Raw genomic sequence first — 20,984 nt, forward strand, 5'->3', positions numbered from 1 at the left:
TGGTCTTTCTTACTTTTATTCTAATTAATCACTCATACTAATTGAGTTTTATGAAGTTGCATCCAAGATAATTGTACTTTCAATTTAACCTCATCATATTGAGTCTTCTGAACCAATTTGCCTTAAAAAGTAATGGTGTCACCCAACCAAAATTATTCTGATTTGGGACTTGGCAATAGCGTCACCAGAATCAACCTCAAATTCTGAGTCACTGTTGAATCCTTTGCTTCCTCTCTCAGCCCAGTGTATTTCCCCTGATCTTGGGGCCAACGTCATAGATCAGCATTTTTACCTAAGTGTGAAGCAAGCTTGGGATTCTGTAGAAATGTCTTTGGAACTTCAGCTCCTCTTGTCACTGAGCTCAGAAGATAGTGGTTCAAAGCCTCTCCCTTTCTACCCCAAGCTGGGAGAGCCCAGGTGGGACAGCCTATGTTTCAATTGGGAATTGCTTTCTAGTTTACGTGGGCTGCTGAGATCAGCTTGCCCTCAAAACAGACACTCTCACAGAGCCAGTCCTGGACTTACCTGTCTGGGACCCTACACATATGACCTAGAAGAAATCAAAACCTCAGGAGAGAGAGGCACTGCAAAGTAACAAGACAGACACCTACCTGACAAACTCTCTAGGGCAGAGCCCTCTCGCCATGGAGACACAGGATTAGAGACTGAGACCTATGGTGGTGAGGACTTCCAGAATCCTGCTGCCTGCTCTTCCCCAGACACATGCTGATTGGAAGCCCTGGGCTGTGACCACCAGGTCATAGGAGGACTGAATTTTCACCCTGGTAATTTTTATTTGTTCTTCCTCTTTCAGAGAAATTTAAGACTTCCCCCTTATAAGTCTATTTACCTACTCACTAATGAGATAAACATATAAAAATATATTTTATAGGCTTTTGCAAAAATAAAAAAGAACAGAAAAAACATAAGCTCAAAAAATTTTCTGTGGAATTTCTCATTTTGTTAGACATAGTTAAAAATGAATTAATAGAGCAGAAGAAAGAAGAAAATAAACAGTAGGAACTAGTGAAAGAGAAATGGAAGGAAAATATGGAGACAGGGTAAGGCATAATGAAAAACAGATATCTCAGAAGGAGAAGATAGAGAGCATGGCAGAAACAATATTTTAAGAAATAATAGGGGCTGGCGCTGTGGCGTAGTGAGTAAAGCTACCGCCTGCTGTGCTGACATCCCATATAGGTGCTAGTTCCAGTCCTGGCTGCTCCACTTCTGATCCAGCTCTTTGCAATGGCCTGGGAATGCAGTAGAAGATGGGCCTTTGCACCTGAATGGGAGACCTGGAAGAAGCTCCAGGCTTCTGGCTACAGATTGGCCCAACTCCGGCTGTGGCAGCCAATTGGGGTGTCAACCCGTGGATGGAAGACCTCTTTCTCTCTCTCTCTCTCTCTCTCTCTGCCTCTACTTCTCTCTCTGTGTACTCTGACTTTCAAATAAATAAATCTTTAAAAAAAAGAGAGAGAGAATAGCTGAGATTTTTCTCAAACTGATACAAGACATCCAAATACAGGTTCAAAAAGCCCCATGATTTTAAAGTAGAATAAATAAAAATAAATTCACACCTAGACACACCATAGTAAAACTTTATAATAACCAATGACAATAGGAAATATCCAAATAGTAGCCATAGTAAAAATGACAGTTTTTAAAGCAGCAACATATTCCATGACCCAGCAATGCTACATATATTAATAAAAAGTTTTACAGTATATGGATAGGCTCAACAAGTGAATCTTTAATACAGAACTAAAACCCTTTGTGAGATAGACCATTGCACTGTTGGATAGTTCTAAATGATAGAAACTACTTCCTTTGGCTAACTTAAAATCTCACAACTCTTGTTTCCAATGGTGTGCTAGTAAATGATACATTTTATCACTTGCTGATTTCCGTGGTGAAATTAATCTCACCAGCGCTGGCTTCAAGCAACCAATGGGACATCACTTAATGCAGATTTCAGAAGAGATTCGCATAATCACTTCTCTCCAATCAATGAGAGCCATCTCAAACACATTATTGGTTGTATTCCTGATTATCTTGTCAAGCTCAGGTATCCATGATTCTTTACTCATTTTCCCCATGTGGCTGGTTATCTGTGAATATTCATTAATATATTAGATATTTACTAAGGGCCTATTAATTACCAATAAATTTCCTAGGTCCTAAGGATATCAAGAAACCTACCCCCAAAAAATCTGAAGCTTATGTTCTAGTGGGGAGAAAAACAATAAATAAAAAAGTAAATATGAAATTTATAAAACATTGATAAATGTTATGGAGAAAAAAATGAGGGATAAGGTATAGGGGGAGGTCATACGCCATCTTTCTACTTTGCTCTCGTTCTTTGCCAAATGCAATTGAGAAATTCAAGAAAATATCTTGTATAAAAAATTTTGACCTTATGCACTGATTACAAGCACCATGAAGAGGTATTATTATAAAGCACTGATTGTAAATTTCATGTTCAAAATAACTGAGCCCATTTTTAAAAATTGAGGAGGTCCATAAATATGAAAATTTTTAGCCTAGTTGCAAGACTGGAAACCAAACAATGTTGACTCTAGTGCTACAGACAAGGCCTGTGCTTCCAATCCCTGAAACCCCCATCACACCTTCTGCATTCACTGTCCATTGCCCGCTTGACCCCTGTATGCATCTGATTTGCAATCCTGCCCAAAATTAATTCATGGTTAGTTTTTTCACAATTCCAACTCTTTAAGTCCAAATTGTTTTATCAGCGTTTTTAAAAGTCAAACTCACCACAAAAAATTAAAAACAAAACTAAAACTCTAAGAGTAATTTCCAAGAAACATTTTGAGGAATGGCAGCATGAGTATAAAATAGGTATATAAACCCACAAAGTAATCAATTTCAAGGGAAACTACCCGCAGAAAGTAAAATTTTGAGTGCCTTATAACATTAATGATAGTTTATATTAGTAATTTATATATATTATACAAATATTATTCAAATTCACTATGTAGCCATCCCAACATAATATGAACTTTAGAGCACAATTTCTTCTTGTGATCACTCTACCCTTCCAGTTGGTATTACTGAAATGCAATGAAATGTGAGTAATACTGCCTAGTTTGAAAGTACTTAATACAAGTTAGGAATTATAAAGGAGTAAGAATAGACTAATACAAATCAATGCAAATATTTATTCATCAAGGAATATAGTGTGAAACTTACCATATTATTATTCATCCAATTCAGGTAAAACATTTTTAAATTCGTAATTCTGAAATACAAATAAACTGCAAAATCAACAGCAAAACCAACACTAGAATAGTTTGTAAAACACATTTTAAGGACTCAATTTTTGCAACATAATCTTCCATCTGCCAAGACATTTATAAATTCTACTCCTAATGCTGCCTAGAAAACACTATTAATCTTCATAAATACTACTATAAATAAATAACTCCTGTAAACCAAGTAAAGCAAATAAAAACAAGTGATTCTGGAATACTTTCTTGAACCTGTCTCCTTAACTTGAAATAGCTTGTCCATGAGAAAGAATACAAGAATAACATAAATAAAGCTATTGTTCCAGTAAATACAAAAATGTTTTTAACTTAATGGTAGTATTTAAAGGAAAATATTTAAATAAATGTTTATATAAGCAGTTATCATACTTAACTAAAGTATTTTCCTCTTCACAATCCTATTTCATTATAACAGTTTGATTGACATTAAATCCATCTGCAGGCCACCCATTTTTAAAAAGAAATTTTGTTTCATCTTTACAGTGTTGTCCTCTCTAGTCTGTATGAGATTTCTGTATTGAACACCCTAGGATAGGAACTGTCCTTAGAGTTAAAGCTACATTTTAAACATAGTCATATATGCTAGATAAAACTGCTAGATATCAGATATGCATGCTGTAATCTTAATAGCAAATGTGTTTAAATATATTCCTAAATTGAATGTGTGTAAAATTTCTGAGGAGTGAGGTATTTCACTGAATCTAAATTTAGTGAAATATTTCAATGAGTCTAAATTCTAGTTATAAGCTGATGATCATAGAATGAATAAAAACACCTATTATGTAAGGTAATATTGGTTATACCCCTACTGATGGCCATGATGTTCAGGGATGGAGCTAAACTTCAAGAAAAGAGCCACAAACAGTTCCTGTCCTCAAAAAACTGAAATTCAATCATGTGAGCTGTGCAAAGCAGAAGTATCCAACCATTCAGAGTACAGACTTACATCTGACACCTCAAGTGAGGCAGGTGTTGTGCTCGGCACAAAAGATTCCAGAAGAATAGAGAAGTCCATGTCTTCAAGGAACTCATCTTGTGGGAGTAAAATTTTCAAAGCAGTTACAATTTAGATGATAAGAACTGTGAGAATGAAGACTGACTCCTTACAAGTTACGTTAGACAGAAGTTACGTTAGAAGAAGGACCAGAAATCTGAGCTTATCCTGAAGGTTGCATTTGGAAAGGTCACTAAGCTGAAAGGACAGAACGTGAAGAGACTGCAAAGCTTGAAAATCTGAGAGAATGCCTAGTGGAACCCCTAGTGATCTAAGAGTGATGGGAGAGTATCTGTTAATCGCAAAGAACCCTGCATTTCAGGCAGAAGTATCCATGCCCTTAGGAAAGAGAAGACTATTGAAAAACTGCAAAAAGAGAGTGATCATTTTCTCAAAGGTACGTGTTAAGGAAGTTTTGTAATCAAGGAAAGACAGAAAAAGAAACTAAACAAAGGCAGCAGGAATGGATGATTGCGGGCAGTAAATAACAAGCTGTTGGTATCAATATGTTATAGTGATTCCCACCCCACCCCCAGGTTTATAGTCAAGGTGATAAGTGAGTAAAATACATTTTCAGAAAGAATATAATAAGGAGGAAGAATGGAGTAGAAAAATCAGAGTGTGCTTGTGTGTGTTGATTTTGATCTCCTCAAAAGATTCAGGTAGATGTGTGCCATAGTCTGTTAGATTTTAGGGTTACAAATTGAGGTCATGGATGACTAGACTGGAAATACAACATGCGGGCAATAGTTATAAAGCTGTGGTTAAAACCACTGGTGCGGATGAGAAGACCTAGGAAGTGCATCCTACGAAAATAGTGCTGAGAGTAGAAGCTGGAGAATAGAAATATTACCATAGACGGGCAGAGGAAGAGAATACAAAGAATGAGAGAGGAAAATTACATCTCTAAAGTGAGAATCAGTAAAATGATGTCGGGAAATACAGAAGGAGGAGATCGTAAGCAAGAGTGTCAAGTGCTTTGGAACTGTCATGTAGACTAAGTGTTGAAATGTGCCCAGGGTATTTTTGCAAGATTGAATCCAAACCAAGTGATGAATCATAGGGTATTGGTTAAAAAAAATTATAGGTCTTTATACGTAAGGTAGATGCTATAAGATAATAAAACTAGATTTCTATGTTTGGTATGGAGAAAATATTTACCTCTAGAGACACAAAATATAAAGCAAGTAGAATTTTTCATGCGAAATTTCTCTTGTATGCCTTTCTATACAACTAAATTTTCAAAAACTATCATTGAAAACAAATGAACCTACTCATATATTAAATTGGTAAAATAATCACTGAAGGAAAGATTGATTGTTAGTTCACTTTAGCATACAGCACTTTGAAGCTTTAAATATTCTCAGGATTCATGGAACAGAATAGCTATAGTAATCATTAAAGCTTCTCTTAAAAGTCATGTTGTTTGATGTTAGTATCTGTTGTGATGTTCTGTAACAACTTTATATATAAGTACCTATTGCTAAAAAATATGTCATTTAAGTTCATGATGTTAAGAGGCAATATTTCCAGTGAAAGAAAAAAGTGATAAAATTATAACTTTAAGGAAAATAACTGAAAATATATAAATTATTAAAATGCAATTGGAGGGGTTAGTGCTGTGGTGTAGCAGGTAAAGCTGCCGCCTGCAGTGCTAGTATCCCATATGGACACTGGTTCAAGTCACAGCTGCTCCACTTTTGATCCAGATCTCTGCTATGGCCTAGGAAATCAGTGGAAGATGACCCAAGTCCTTGGGCCCCTGCACCCATGTGGGATACCCAGAAGAAGCTCCTGACTCCTGGCTTCAGATTGGCCCAGCTTTGGTCATTGTGGCTATTTGGGGAATGAACCAGCGGATGAATGACCTCTCTCTCTCTCTCTCTCTCCCTCTCTCTCTCTCTCTGCCTCTCTTCTCTCTGTGTAACTCTGACTTTCAAATAAATAAAATAAATCTTTTTAAAAAATGTAATTGGAATGATCAATAAAAACTCATAATTTTTTCAATAATGACCACTGAAATGGCCTAGAAGCAATCAGCACACTGTGATCTTTAACATAATAACCCACTAACCAGAGCACCAATATAATGGAAATATGGGGGTCAATTTTGGAAATTTGAATATCTTGGTATTAAATAAAAACTTACTGAAATACAAATGGGGAGATTGTTAACTGAAAACAAAGCATGCTGAGGAACAATATGTTTATAAAGATCTCATTTGGGTTAAAATACATGTGTATCTACATACTTATGTGTGCAGAGAGAAATTTTGCAGTATCATACTAACAGCATGATTGTTATAGTGTCAAAATTAGATGAAGTTTTCCTTTAAAATTTTGCTTGTCTCCAATTATTAAAAGTTTCAATCTAACATGTTCTTTTAAAGATTATTTATTTGAAAGGCAGAGAGAGAGAGAGAATCTTCCAATCACTGGTTTGCTCCCCAAAGGGCTGCAACAGCCAGGGCTGGGCAAGGCCAAAACCAGGAGCCAGAAGCTCCATGCAGCCTCCCATGTGGGTATCAGGGGCCCACATACTTGGGCCATCTTCTGCTGCTTTTTCAAGCACAGTAGTAGGGAGCTGGAATGGAAGAGAAGCAGCCAGGACTCAAATTGGCACTTTAAAATGGGACGCCAGCATTGAAGGCAACAGCTTAATCTGTCTGCACCACAAAGGCAGCCCCAACACATGTTCTGTTTTGGTAACTTAAAAAGGACTATTTAATGGCCAGGTGCTGTGGCACACAGGTGAAAGCCGCCACCTGTGACGCTGGCATCCCGTATCAGAGTGCCGAGTCAAATTTGGTTGCTCTGCTTTCAATTTATTGTAGTAAGCAGGTAAAACCTGTTGAAGGAATCTTACAGACCAATGAAAAACTGAAGTTGTTTACCATTAGATGTCTTTGCCACTTGGCCTTTATTATTATTTATTTCTCATAGCATAAATGGCACTGCCAGGACAAAGCACCGAGGGTTAGGCTGCTGCTGGCACCCCATATAGGTGCCAATTGGAGTCTCAGCTGCTGCACTTCTTTTTTTTTAAGATTTATTTATTTTATTTGAAATTCAGAATTACACAGAGGAGGAGAGAGAGAGGGAGAGATCTTCCACCTATTGGTTCAGTCCCCAGATGGCCACAATGGCTGGGGCTGAGCCAGGAGCCTCTTCTGCATCTCACATGTGGGTGCAGGGTGCTTTCCCATTATCAGGGAGCTGGATTGGAAGTGCAACAGTCAGGTCTCAAACTGGTACCCATATGGGATGCCAGCATGCCAGGCGGGAGCCTTACCCACTGATCTGCAATGCCAGTCCTGTGCTACTTCTGATCCAGCTCCCTGCTAATGCACCTGGGAGGGCATCAAATCCTACACTCACGTAGGAGACTCAGATGGAGCTCCTGGCTTCTGCCCAGCCCAACCCTGGTCATTGTGGCCATTTGGCGAGTGGACAGAGAATGGAAAATCTCTGTCTCTCCCTCTCTCTCTCTCTCTGTAACTCTTCCTTTCAAATAAATAAATAAAGCTTTAAAAAAATTTTTTGTTTGGTGCTTTTGCAACAGAAAAAAAATCTCATTGTGATGACAATATTACATTTTAGAAATAACATTGTTTAGAAATAACATTATTTATATAACTTTGCTTATTATCATGAAAAGCAAAGTTCCAGTTAATAATATTTACTGGTATGATATATTGAGTTAACATATCTAACAATGGGAAAGAATATATTACAAGACAACTGTCAAAGAAGTCTGTTTGCAAGAACAGGTTTGTCATAAAGTATACTTATTTCCTTTTGCAGTTTAATAACCAATAAAGATTTTGCAAGAAGATGGACTAAGGGAATTGAATTAAGTCAGATTCAAGTCCACAAAACAAATACTTATTAAGGGCATCAGGGTCTAAAAGGCTCAAGGAAATTTAAAGTTTTAAAGAAAATAATAGTACAAATCAAGTTTAAAACAGCAACAGCAATAAAACTGAATTTGATAGCTTGATATCAACTGATATTTTCTAGATTCCACCTCTTGAGAAGTTGAGGTCCTTTATTTATTCACTTTTTCACACAAACACTTATGGCTCTTAGAAGTCAATTTTGGTGGCCAGCATTGTGGTATAGGGAATAAAGCTGCCACCTGAGATGCCAGCATGCATATGGATGCCAGTTCAAGTCCCAGCTGCTCCATTTCCTATCCAGCTCCCTGCTAATGCACCTGGGAAAGCAGCAGAGCATGGCCCTACATCCATGTGGGAGACCAGAATGAAGCTCCTGGCTCCTGGCTTCAGCCTGGCCCTGCCCTGGGTGTTGTGACCATTGGGGAGTGAATCAGCAGATGGACGATCCTTTTTTCCTTTTGTCTCTCCTTTTCTCTCTGTAATTCCATTTTTCAAATAAATAAATAAATCTTTTAAAAAAAATGTCAATTTTGTTGTTCTGGTTAGGTTTCGAATCATTGCTTTTGGAATTTACTTTGAAGTCACAGATTTGTGCCTGGTTATTGCTGGAAAACACATGCAAAAAACTCTAGTCTCAATCATCCATAAATAGTCAATACCTCATTACACATAGTAACATTTTTTTAGTTAGATATCAGTTTAGGCCACAAAACCATAAATAAATAAATAAATAATAAGTAAATAAAAGGTAAATATATATTCATACACTAAAAAGCTTTGAGAAACAAGATCATACAGTCTAATATTTATGTAGGGATATATTTGTAGTTGGTAAATGGTCCTAATTTCCCAAAATTTACTTTGAAAAAAATGTTAGAGTATGGATCAATTTCAAATTAAAGTGACCCCACTTTTCTAATCTAGACAAAAGTTTAAAGACCTTCAAGAACAAAAATGATACTGACTATCATTTTGAAAGCAGGCAATTAATAGGAAATATAAAATTTTACATTTCACTGGTAAAACTTTATCTTATTAAGGAAGATCAGAATAGCAAAACTAGTTGCTAAAAATAGAACTCCTACAAGAAATACATCATTAAAAACTTGTTAGCGAAACATGAGGGGAAATTGCTAACATGGAAAACAAAGCAAGGAAATCATAGCACATAGCTGCCATGCAATAGGGCATTTTACTCAAGAAACATGACACTCCACTCCATTATTTAAAGAAGTCATTCTCAGGCCTTCCAAACTCCATGGTTTGGTATTCTGGTCTCTTGAAAATTCCAACTTTTGTGCTCTTGTGTTAACAGTAGTTCCGGATTTTTAGAGTGTCAGTTGACTCATGATTAGCCAGAGCAATGACTGTTATACCCTAGGAACACAGGAAACTATAAGTTCTTTTTAGATTACTATTTATTAACTTTATTACTGTTGCAAATCACTGAATCATCCATGTCATATCTGAGTTAGTGGACACGCTGAGAGTTCAAGGTAATAACAAATATTCTGGGACAAACCTGGCTTCTCTGAAGGAGAGGCAGATGAACTGAATTTACTAATCTAACAATAAATAAGACAGTTCTCCAGATTAAGAAAATATGTCTAAATCTATATTAAATATTAGGATTTTTGACAAATTGACCAGAACCTTAAACATAGCAATGTTTCAGACCATGGATTCTCTGTAAGAAAGGCAAGTCAAGACCTGTGCAATCTGATGTCTCCCTTTTCATTAAGTTGTTCACAGATAGAATCTGCAACTTGAAAGGCATTCTGTTGACTGCAGAGAATTTCAGATTGAAAAAGACACAATCACTGCTATCCAAGAGCTCATAAAAACAACTCAACATCCTCACTTAGTATGTGGATAAGGTAAAGGGAATCTATGCAGAGTAAAATATTTTTTCTACTTTCTACAAATCGTTGCATGAACAAAATTGTTGTAGGTGCAATATTCTGTAAATGATCTTTGTGAAAGCAGTGGTTAAAACCGAATACCTCCAAAATATAGTCTGTAAAAGAAACCTCTGATTGCCAACAACACATGATTTTCTTTTTGTAACAGAAGTTACATTTTTCCTTTCTGAGGGGACCTGGAAAAATACTAAATTTTTCTCTTTGACAAGCCAACACTCACCCAGAAATGTACAAGTCATTGACATAAGAAAAATTGCATTAGAGAGCACACAGTTAGACACTAGATATAGAGCTGAGTATGACTACCTAGAAATATGGGATTTATTTACCTAATATATACTAAACTGGTCTTCTGTATACAAAGAGAATTGAAAATGAATCTTTACATGAATGGAAGGGGAAAGGGAGCGGGAAAGGGGAGGGTTGCGGGCGGGAGGGAAGTTATGGGAGGGGGGAAGCCATTGTAACCCATAAGCTATACTTTGGAAATTTATATTCATTAAATAAAAGTTTAATAAAAAAAAAGAAATATGGGATTTAAGGACTGAACTTAAAGAGAAGAAATGAAAAGAGCTTAAGGAAAAAAATGGTATCTTGGGTTGCTTGGATCCATCCTTTCCACTTTTTTAAAACCTAATTTTACAAAATAAATAAATATGCTCAAGTTTGTCTAATGCATGAAAAGGAAAACTTCTATCATGCTTTAGGACCTTCCAAGCCATTATCCTACTCCTTTTCATAAAGAGTATTGATTTTCATTTTATTTGAGAGAGAGAGAGATAGAGAGAAAACACTGATTCACTTCCAAAATGCTCACAATTGTCAGAATGGCTGAGCCAGGCCAAAGCCAGGAGCCCAGAACACTGAGTCTCCCGTGTTGGCAGTAGTGAACCAAGTACTTGAGCCATCATCTGCTCCGCCTCAGACTATGCATGAGCAGGAAGCTGGGCTGGAAGCGGAGGAACCAGGACTTGAAACTGGCACTCCGAAATGGGATAAAGGCACTCTAAATAGTATCTGAACTGCTACATCAAAAGACCTACCTTGTTGTTTTATCATTACTAAACATCTTTAGAAGGTTGTCTCCTCTTATTTTATTTTACTCTTTCATCCCCTACAAACTAGAATGTTGTTTCTATCTACACTACCCTTCTGTTGTTATAAGGGCTGTGGACAATCTCTAATCACTTTACCAAATGCAATGTACATATCTTTCAGTCCTCATCTTACTCAATATCTTTGTGTCTTCTGGAAATACTAATTAGTTAGTCAATTTGAAATGTAGTCTCCACTGACTTCTGGGACACTGATTTCTGACTCTCTGACTTTGCTTCCTACTCTTGGTTGGTTTTGTTGTCATCATCCTGTAGTTCTCCATCTGTTTTTTAGTGCTTGAATCTCAAGGTTCCTCTTGGCATTAGTTCTCTCTTCTGTCATGCCGATTGGATCATTCCACTCTTTTCCACAACCTGGGCATCACCAGTATGCTGGCATGCACATCCCCAGTAGAGTTCTTTCTGACTGACACTGCCATTTTAATTAGGCCTTTTTATTTACAGTCTTGTGGTGCTCAGAATTGACAGCCTTATCCTCTCTCTGGGCTTTATCACATGAAATTAAGTATATTGTATCTGTGCATTCTAGTAAGTCTTCCAGAAAAAAACAGCTCATATAATGCATAAACAGTCACAGTCTTAGAAAATAATAGAATTCCTAACTACTTTCATGAAGTTAGCAAAACCTGACAAGACCAGCCTACTCTCAGCTGATTGCAATATAAACAATCACTATATCCAGGTTATAAATACAGTTGCAAAACTCTGAGCTAAATATTGGCAACTTGAATTTAGCATTATGCTACATTTATGGTTTATGGTTTATTCAAGAACACAAGAAAAAAACATATGACCATGTAAACAGATGCTCAGTCGTCGTCGTTTGATAAAATTCAAATGTAATTCACAAGCTCAGGCTTGAAGATCAAACAGATCTGATTCCAAACTACAGGTCATCCCCTTATAGCTGTTTTTCACCGGAGAAGTGAAGTAATCTTTTTTGGACTCTTACTTCAGCATAAAATAAGTCTAGACTGCCTTAAATCTCTGGTTCAAATACCATGTCATTTTTTTTCTTCTCATAATATTTTTCATTCTTGAAATTACTCATTTAACATCTGTTTTCCCCATCAGGTTGAAGCCATCTTAAAGACATGCATTGCTATCCTCAATGTATAACTTAACATGTGAAAAGTTTATATGATGAGATGAAGAATTTACGCAGGCCAATGCAAAGTGAAAATAAGGTTCCTCTTGTCCAAAAGTAACTAAGATTTCAAGACTGTGACAGCAAGCATTAAATCAAGTATACACCCTTCTAAGAAAAGGTCCCCGTGCAACAATGCAAATAAAATTGGCTGTGTGTTTTTGAAATATACACCTGGAAAATTAGGTCATAGGAACTTCAGAAATACCCATGAAGTGAACAATAGAATTCAGATCACAGACTATGAAGAGTAGTTATATTGTGTAAAAGTTCAGATAAATAATGAAGAAAATATTCTCTAAGAATACAGTTCAAAATGAACAATTTGAAGATTGTAGAATACTAAAAAAAAAGACATGCTTAAATCAACAGTTTTAAGTTGTCATCATTTTGTTTTTTCCATTGCATCATATTAATCATTCTGAGAAGGCTGTCATCTTTTTAATATTTATTGATTTTAACATAAAATTTGCATACTCTTTTTCACCTTATTGGCTTTTATACATAATTATTGGGTCTATCAGCCAACATAATATTTATTGCTCCATTTGTTTAATCATAAAATACTATCATTAAAAATGTATAGAATGTTTTAACCTTGTCAACTTTATGAAAAATAATGCTGGGGCCAGTGCTGTGGCGCAGAGGGTTAACGCCCTGGCCTGAAATGCCAGCATCCTATATGGGTGCTGGTTCTAGTCCCGGCTGCTGCTCTTCCCATCCAGCTCTCTATGCTATGGCCTGGGATAGCAGTAGAAGATATCCAAGTCCTTGGGCCCCTGCACCCAAGTAGGAGACCCAGAAGAAGCTCCTGCCTCCTGGCTTTGGATCGGCACAGCTCCGGCCATTGCAGCCATCTTGGGAGTGAACCAGCAGATGGAAGACCTCTCTCTGTCTCTCCCTTTCTCTCTAACTCCATCTTTCAAATAAATAAAATAAATCTTTAAAAAAAAAAGAAAAAGAAAAAGAATGCTGAGTTTATTGATACAAGTTTATTTAAGACTTCATTTTGGAATTGTTTTCCAAATTGTACTAATCCTCTAATACACAGAAAAATAATAACTCAATGTTATTAGATTGTGTCCATTTTCCTAAAACCATAAAAAGTCAAAATGCTTTATATTCTCTTAAAAAATCCATCACACTTGGGAGCACAGTCCAGTGAGAACTTACGTCTCCTGGAGCTCTAAACAATTTCATTTACCCTGAAGTTCAGTTACGCACAAGCTCGTATTCTGCTGGGCTTTATGGTGATTGCATCAAAAAGGAAGACAGATTTGTCTTGTGTGAGTCATTGATGAATGCCTTTTTACTCTGTCCCTGAAAAGTTTTTTTTTTTTTTTTTTAAGTGCAGGCTTTGAGCAATTGCCTACCAATGTTGTTGTCAGGGACTTTCAATAAATAAGTCACCAGCTTATTTGGTTAAATATTCATATTTGGTTAAATAATTCATTTTTTAAAGTAACTCCAGCCCCATGTTTCCCTACTCCCTACTCCCCATGCTAAGTCCAGTTAAATAGAAATACTCAGCTTTCCCCTGTCCGTTCTGTCTGCTATTCACACTTGCCCCCTCAATCTCTTACTCTTTCCTCCTGTTTCCCACCTGCCTTCACACACTTTCCCCTTCACACCCAGTCACCCATGCATTCTCACACATACTCGATCTCTCTCAGTCTGTCACTCAGCAATAGTTACTGACTGCCCACCATGCCCTGGACACTGTTCTAAGTGGCAGCCAGCTGGGCTTGGCACAGGGAAGCAAAAGGCCAGGGTGATAGAACATAGCGCAGAAGTACCTGGAGGTGGGGCTTGTGGGGGGTGGGGGGTGTCAGAGCCCAGATCACCAGGACATGGAAGGCCCGGAATACAAAGGAACTGGGGTCAGGGAGTGTCTTCAGATATCTTGCTGCTGTGAAGGTAAGGAAGGGACTGTCAGCAAGAGGAAGAGCTGGAAGATCCCTCGGACAGATTATGTAGTTGCTGGCAGGGTTTATTTTAAAGGTAGTGCTGATTGCATTTGTCTGTGCATTGGATGTGGGAAGTGAGACTAGAAGAGGAATCAGAGACACAAGTGTTGAGCTTGAGGTATTTTATCTTACTCTCCAATCCATTCTAATTGTTTTCTTTCTCCCTCTTTCCTTTGTTCACACTACAAGAATCAGGAATGCTCTTCACCAGCCCCAAGTTCAATCCCTCTCAGGTGTCAATTTAGAAGTCACAAACCCCAAAAACTTTCCCCGTGGTCCCCACACTGGGGAAAAGGCCCACCCACTAGGTGTCTCTCCTCCTGGCATACATGACTGCATTATTCACAAGGGATTCTGACACAGGAATTCCAGTACAGACTCTAGAGCAAGAATTCAGATTTCTGTCCAAAAGGTTAGCTAAGTCAGCTACAGCATGTTTCTTAAGGAAGGCTCAGCCCCTATGTCTGCAAAGCACAGATAAGAAAATGGTCTCTTAGAAAGCTTTGCATGAGATGTGCATATAAAATGCTTAGCACAATTCTGAAACAGAGCAAATGCTGGATAAACGACGGTCATTATTATCATCATCACTGTTGTTACTGGTTTACATTATCCACCTTTAGCTAAACAGCATTTCTGTGGAATATTAGAAACCAAGCCAAAGTAGGAAATATTTAGATAGCTCAGACATAGGAAAAAATTAACATCCTAAGGACATACAGTCAAAACGGATAGTTTATTAGCCAATTCAGATAAACACACATGTGGGAGTCTTACTTATTACAGTTTCCACATATTCCACTTAATTGGGGTTTGATCTTTCAATGACATCACTTACCAGGTTATGTAGACCCACAATGTAATTTTTCCATGAGGTCCCACCTGAGCAGGTGCATGTACAAAAGACAGAACGGAAAGAAACTGATTAGAGAGGTTGGAGGGGTAGAGGGCGTGACCCTCTTAATCATTTTTCACTTCTTCACTTCCTTTTTTTTTTTAACAAGACGACTGCAACGTCCACCACATCCGCAGCAGAAGCTGCGACGCCTCCTCCGTAGCGTCCACTTGGACACTCTGCACATTCGTGACTTCCGTGGACATATTAGCAACTGATGATCTTAGCTCCCAGTCGCCCAGCGTTGCCAAGGCTGTTAGGAGTCAACTGGAAAGTCTTTCACCCCGGATCGCTTTGATTCAGAAGGCCAGCTGGTTTCTCCTGCAGTACTTTGGAAATTCGCGTTCTCTTCTGGTCCTAGCCCAGGTGCATAGGAAGCGCTGAAGGAGGACGCGGGTCCCCAGGAGAGAGAAAACTGTGACCGCTCCCTGGGAATGAACCCAAAGATTGAACCTGCATACCAAGCGCAAACTAGAAACTGAAAGTACACGGCCGGTTGATCCTACGGAAGTTATGGAAAAGGCAAAGCAGCGCAGAGCTGGGCTGTGGTGTGTGCCGCCCCCCCTGGGATGGATGAAACAGCAGGCGCGGCGAGGGTGAGCAACCAGCTGCAGACACTGCCCTACCCGGCACCGACTCGCGGGAACTCCGCGGAAGACCAGAGTCCTGAGAGTGATTATGGGCGGTGAGAGCGTGCTCCTGCTGCAGTTGCGGTCATCATGACTACGCCCGCCTCCCGCAGACCATGTTCCATGGTAAGCGCTCCTCTCCCGGGCGCACAAGTTCGCGCACCGGGCGCACCGGGGCACTCCGGGGCACTCCGGGCGGCGCTGCCTGCCCTCTGCGCCAGTGCACGTCCGGGAATAGCCCGGCCTTGCACTTTGGACAGCTGAGAGCACTGCCTCTCCCTCCGGCAGCCGGCAGCCGCTCCTGAGTATTTTCCTTGAGGTTCCAAACAGCTGGGGCTACCGCGTCTGGCAGGCTGTGAGAAGCAGTCCGGACACCTGCTTTCTGAACCCAGATCAAATATTGCAGGCTCCGCGCCACTCAGCGGTGGCGGCCTGCAGCCAGGTCTCAGAAGTAGTCAACGCTGTCTGTCTAGTTGTCTGTCAGTTCCCAGCCAGCGCTGTCTTCTGCGAACCCCACGCCCAGTCAGCCCTCCTTGAGCTCCTGGACGCGTCGAATTACTCACAGGTGGCCCAGGTTGAGCGAACAGCTGGGCTCTTGCAGCTATGAACCGCCTAGAGAACTGAAAGCAAAGCTCCCACGGGACACGCTTTTAAACCCTAAGGTGGCCGGAAAACCCCGTTTTTCCCCCTTAGCGGGGCTGGGAGTTTCCAACTGGGGCTGTACCTTGCTCTGTTTGCTGGGAACCCAAGTTCTGGAACTGGGCATTGAGAAAGACCAGCTTTTTGTTTTGTTTTTTTTTTTTTTTGTTTGTTTGTTTGTTTTTTTTTCAAGGAGCAAGATGCTTACTAAGATCTAATGTATTTTATGCGCGAATACTCATTTACAATGAATGAAGGTAGAATGCAGGTGGATTTGTTTCCATTTGCAGCTGTGTGTCAAAAAAAAATAATAATGCCAATAGCATTGCAAGAAAAAAAAAAAAAAGAGGGAAAGAGGATGCGAGGGGCGAGGATGTGTCGAGGGAAACCGGAATGTTTTACAGTAGCACTTCTTACGCAAAAGGAGTGGAATAGGGCGTGGGAATAGGGAACCCCCTGCGCTTCCCTTTGATGGTTTGTGCGCATTTCTGGAGTCTCTGTTAGCTTAAGAATCCTTTTCCCGCTCATTAGTTTTTAAGAATGAAAAATTGACATAAGCAGAGTAACAGCTCAGTAGAAAAACAAATGTGGGGAGGACGTGGGGAGGATGTGGCAGAATACACAAGGCAATCAGGGAAGATTTTAAGAGGCGTCCTCCAGGTGTTTAATATAGAATTGGAAATTGAGCAGATTCCTCTCCTAGTAACACCCTTGATACTCTTCCAACCACTGTTTCCTGGATGACTTCAGGTTTTAAGCATTGCATCACCACTTCTCTAGAGAGCTGAAATGAGGAAAGGAAGCTAGGAAGTGCGTTTTTTAACATGGAGCCATTCTTTCGTTAACTGTATCCGTATTAATCAAGCACCACAAGTTGTTATTGGCAAAGAAACACTGAAATTCTAAACTTCCAGTGACAATGATTATACTGAGTGACTTTCTGCATTTGTTCCATGAGATTTCACTAAGTGCTTAACTCCATCAGGAGCATGGGGAGGGATACCTTTTGCACTTTTTCTTTCCTGTTTGTTTTGGGAGTTGAAGTACTGAGAACCTCCTAGGGGGCCCTCAGCCCTACTATCTGCGTTGAGTCATTTCATCATACATGAGGACTGAAAAGCAGAATTGTGGTAAGAATAGAGAACTGAGAAAGATTAGAAAGCCTAAACAGATGTAAAGGACAATTATAAATAGCTTATACCACGGTATAAATTTCTTACAAATGGAAAAGGTTATTTCATGTCATGATCATACTCCTGTGAGATTTTTTTTTCTGATCTCACCATAACCAACTGTAATGAGCAAATATTTAGTGTTTTTTTCTCTAAAATAAAGGCATATGGTGCAGTTTCAGATCTTGACTAGAAAGCACCTTAATGAGATTCATGCAGAAGATTGTATTTTATGTATTCCCCTTGACCACCTGTAGTTATTTGGATAGGAAATGGTGTAGTTCACTGGCTAAACACTGTGCTTCTAGAATGAACCTGACAAACCTGGATTTGAAACCTGGCTCCTACTAGTCACATTCTACAAAGGAAAATATCTTCCTTGTACCTCAGATTCTCCATTTATAAAATGTGAATAACTTATAGTTCTAACTTTTTGAAGTATTTATGGAATTAAATTCCCAGTGCAAATTGGTCCACAAAATGTACATTCAGTAAGCATTTATAGTTCTTAAAGATAGATAAAAGACTGGATGTGATGTACTGCAGAAATCAATTTATTTATGTTCACTTTGACCCCATAACTTAAGCAGCTGAAGATGGATGTTTTATTTGGCTTAAATTAAAAACCAAGAAGAATTTTTAGACAGTGATCATTCTGGTTTAACCAAATTCCCTACTGAAAACAAATTCTCTAGTTTCAATCCCTTCAGGAGATTTAAAAGACAATTCCACAAGCCCATATTTGCTCTGTATTGTTCCTTATGGATCTTTTCTGTAACCTAGTGGTAAGCAGTGGATATTTTTGTATGTAGAATGACAGAAATGCAAACAATATAAAAGTCCTTTTCCCATTGTTAGACAAATGAGATAGTCTTGATATGTTAGTTTAAGAGCTATGGGAGAAAGGACTTCAATTACAGACAAAACTACACATCACTAATGAGGACCCAGATGTGCTTGCAGCATTGTGCCTGAGGCGATTTCAACTGTAAAGAAACCTGTATTTGGACGGCCAGACAGATTTTTAGAATTAAGGAGCCTGGGAGCGGAAAAGGATAATAAGAATTCAGTTAGTCTAAAGTTTCCATCTTAGAAATCAGGTAGATGAAACATAAAGGATGTTCTGTCATTCATGCAGTTGCATAGCTCATTATCATATCAAGATGCAAATTTCAAATCTTCATATTTCAATCCCTCAGCACTTGCCCACCCCTAGTCTGCCCAGGGCTACTTTATTCAACACAACAATGGCAATGGAAGATACTCTTTTCAGACAAGGCAAACTATGTTTTTGAATTGAGAAACTAGTTACAGTGCCCAAAAGGCTGGATTTTCCACCAAACCACCATTGGAAAACATTGACAAAATGACCATCCAATGACTAAGTAGAGTGCTGTGAATTTTGGAAGCACTTATTACCAAAAATTGTGGTGAAGAAGGCAGCTAGTATGCATAGGAAATAAAACAGCTTCACTTATTAAAAAATAAAAGTTGGACCTTTGAAATCAGGTTTATGTGGAATGGTAAACATATATCTTTCATCCTAGTATTTTTTTATTATAATCTCCTTAAAGTTCATTTCAAGTTATAGATCATGTAATTTTCTACTCTCAAAGTATATTTTGGGCCTCTGTAAGATGACAGAGAAAATAAAATGCTTGGTTCTATACAATCTATACAAATGTGATTACAAAGTCAGTACCTAGTAAATAATTAGCAATTGATTGTTGTGTGGGAATCTTTAGGATGATTGAAAATAGAAAAGACAAACCAAATTGAATATTCTAACACAGAAGTGGTTTTCATTCAAAAGACCAATATGATTGCCTGATTTCAAAATGTTACAAATCATTTCTGCTCAAATCTGGGTGCTGCAACAAATCAGGTTAGCATTCTGACCTGGCACCTACTATCTAACTATTAAAAGAGATTAAATTGCAGGGCTCTTTGTAGATATAAAATAAGTCACTATCTCCGTTTTTATGGTAGTCCGCATTTAACCACAGGGGATATGTTCCAAGACCTCCAAGGTCTGTCGCGTATACCTGAAGTCTTGACTACTACTGAACCCTATATACTCATGTACTGGGTTTCTTCTATGCATGTATACATGCATTTAACTTTTCCATCTTAAGTAAGTGCTTACAATGCACTGTGGCCATAACTTTTGTATGTTGAGGTATAAGAGCAAAACTAGAATGAATTTCCTTTTCCTCTTCACAATTTCACAGATAGAAAATTTGTTCCTGGTAAATCTTAGCAACCTTAGCATGTTTTTGTTGTTGTTGTTTGTTGTGTTTGTTTCTTATTAAATAGAGGACTTTTAGCTTTTCACTTAAAGGAAGCACTTATGGCTTCTCTTTGGCATTTGTGAACTGTCAGTATCACTACTTGTGAGCTTGGGGTGCCATTATTAAGTAAAATAAGGATTACATTAACACAAGCACTTCACCAGTGCTGAGGTGATAACTTAGATAGCTGCTAAGTGATTAACAAGCAAATAGTGTTTACAGTATATACAGTGGACCAAAAGGATGATTCACAAGCTGGGTGAGATGGAGTGGGACAGTGAAAATTCTTCATGTTCTTCAGAATGACTGCAATATAAAATTTATGAGTTGCTTATTTTTAGAATTTTCCATTTAATATTTTCAGGTCAGTAATATATAAACTAAAGTCACTGGCATATAGTAGGTACTCAGAAAGGTAAGTAACATAATTATTATTAATCTGAATTAATGCCTGCCTGTCATGCATGCAAGTACTCTATGACAGAGCTGTGAATAGACTCCATGTCTCACTCCTGCATTTTTGTTTCTCCAACAATGTCAAATGTCAGTCGTGTATGAAGGTAAGAACTAGGATTTATGTTTGTTCTCATAACTGCAACCCAGCCAACTTTCTCTATTTGTAAAAATACATGTCACTAACAATATCCAGTTTATTGGTGAGTGCTGCTGATTTTTATATCACAGATAAGTATGTTCTATATGATGTGTTATTGGGAACTTTCTGATATTCTTGTCACAATATTAGTTCCTTGCATCTTGCATTGTTGTTTGTAGTCTTATTAAAGAATGCAAACTTGTGAAATGTCTTTCAACTACAGTTGAAATTTGGGAAACTCACAGGGAATATACTGTCAAAATAAGTCAGAGTTTACAGAAAGATGCAAATAAGGTACAAGATCAGGCCTATGAAGAAATAGGTTCCCATATAACCAGATTTAATATTTCAGGCAATCACTGGTTTTCCATCCGGTGTACCTTTACTGCTTCAGTTAAGGCATTTATAATTTCATTCTTTTTGATTACA

The 20,984-nt window shown here is 38.3% G+C and overlaps 1 protein-coding gene and 1 long non-coding RNA gene across 3 annotated transcripts in view; one reads left to right on the plus strand and one right to left on the minus strand.

Moving 5' to 3' along the window:
• Positions 1-1,661: 1,661 nt before the first annotated feature.
• On the minus strand, positions 1,662-15,359 carry LOC133758370 (uncharacterized). The gene is made up of 3 exons (XR_009865793.1): positions 15,173-15,359; positions 3,214-3,262; positions 1,662-2,111 (listed from the first exon to the last, which is right to left on the minus strand). It is a non-coding gene; the product is annotated as an uncharacterized LOC133758370 (long non-coding RNA).
• IL7 (interleukin 7) overlaps positions 15,350-20,984 on the plus strand; it is a 38,160-nt gene continuing 32,525 nt past the window's right edge. For both annotated transcript variants that reach the window (XM_062189532.1, XM_062189533.1), the window contains exon 1: positions 15,350-15,984. In XM_062189532.1, coding sequence (XP_062045516.1) covers positions 15,975-15,984 — 10 coding nt within the window. In that variant the 5' untranslated portion in view covers positions 15,350-15,974. The remainder of the gene's footprint in view (positions 15,985-20,984) is intronic.

The sequence above is a fragment of the Lepus europaeus genome, chromosome 4, assembly GCF_033115175.1.
Source record: "Lepus europaeus isolate LE1 chromosome 4, mLepTim1.pri, whole genome shotgun sequence".
In the NCBI taxonomy this organism is placed as follows: domain Eukaryota; kingdom Metazoa; phylum Chordata; class Mammalia; order Lagomorpha; family Leporidae; genus Lepus; species Lepus europaeus.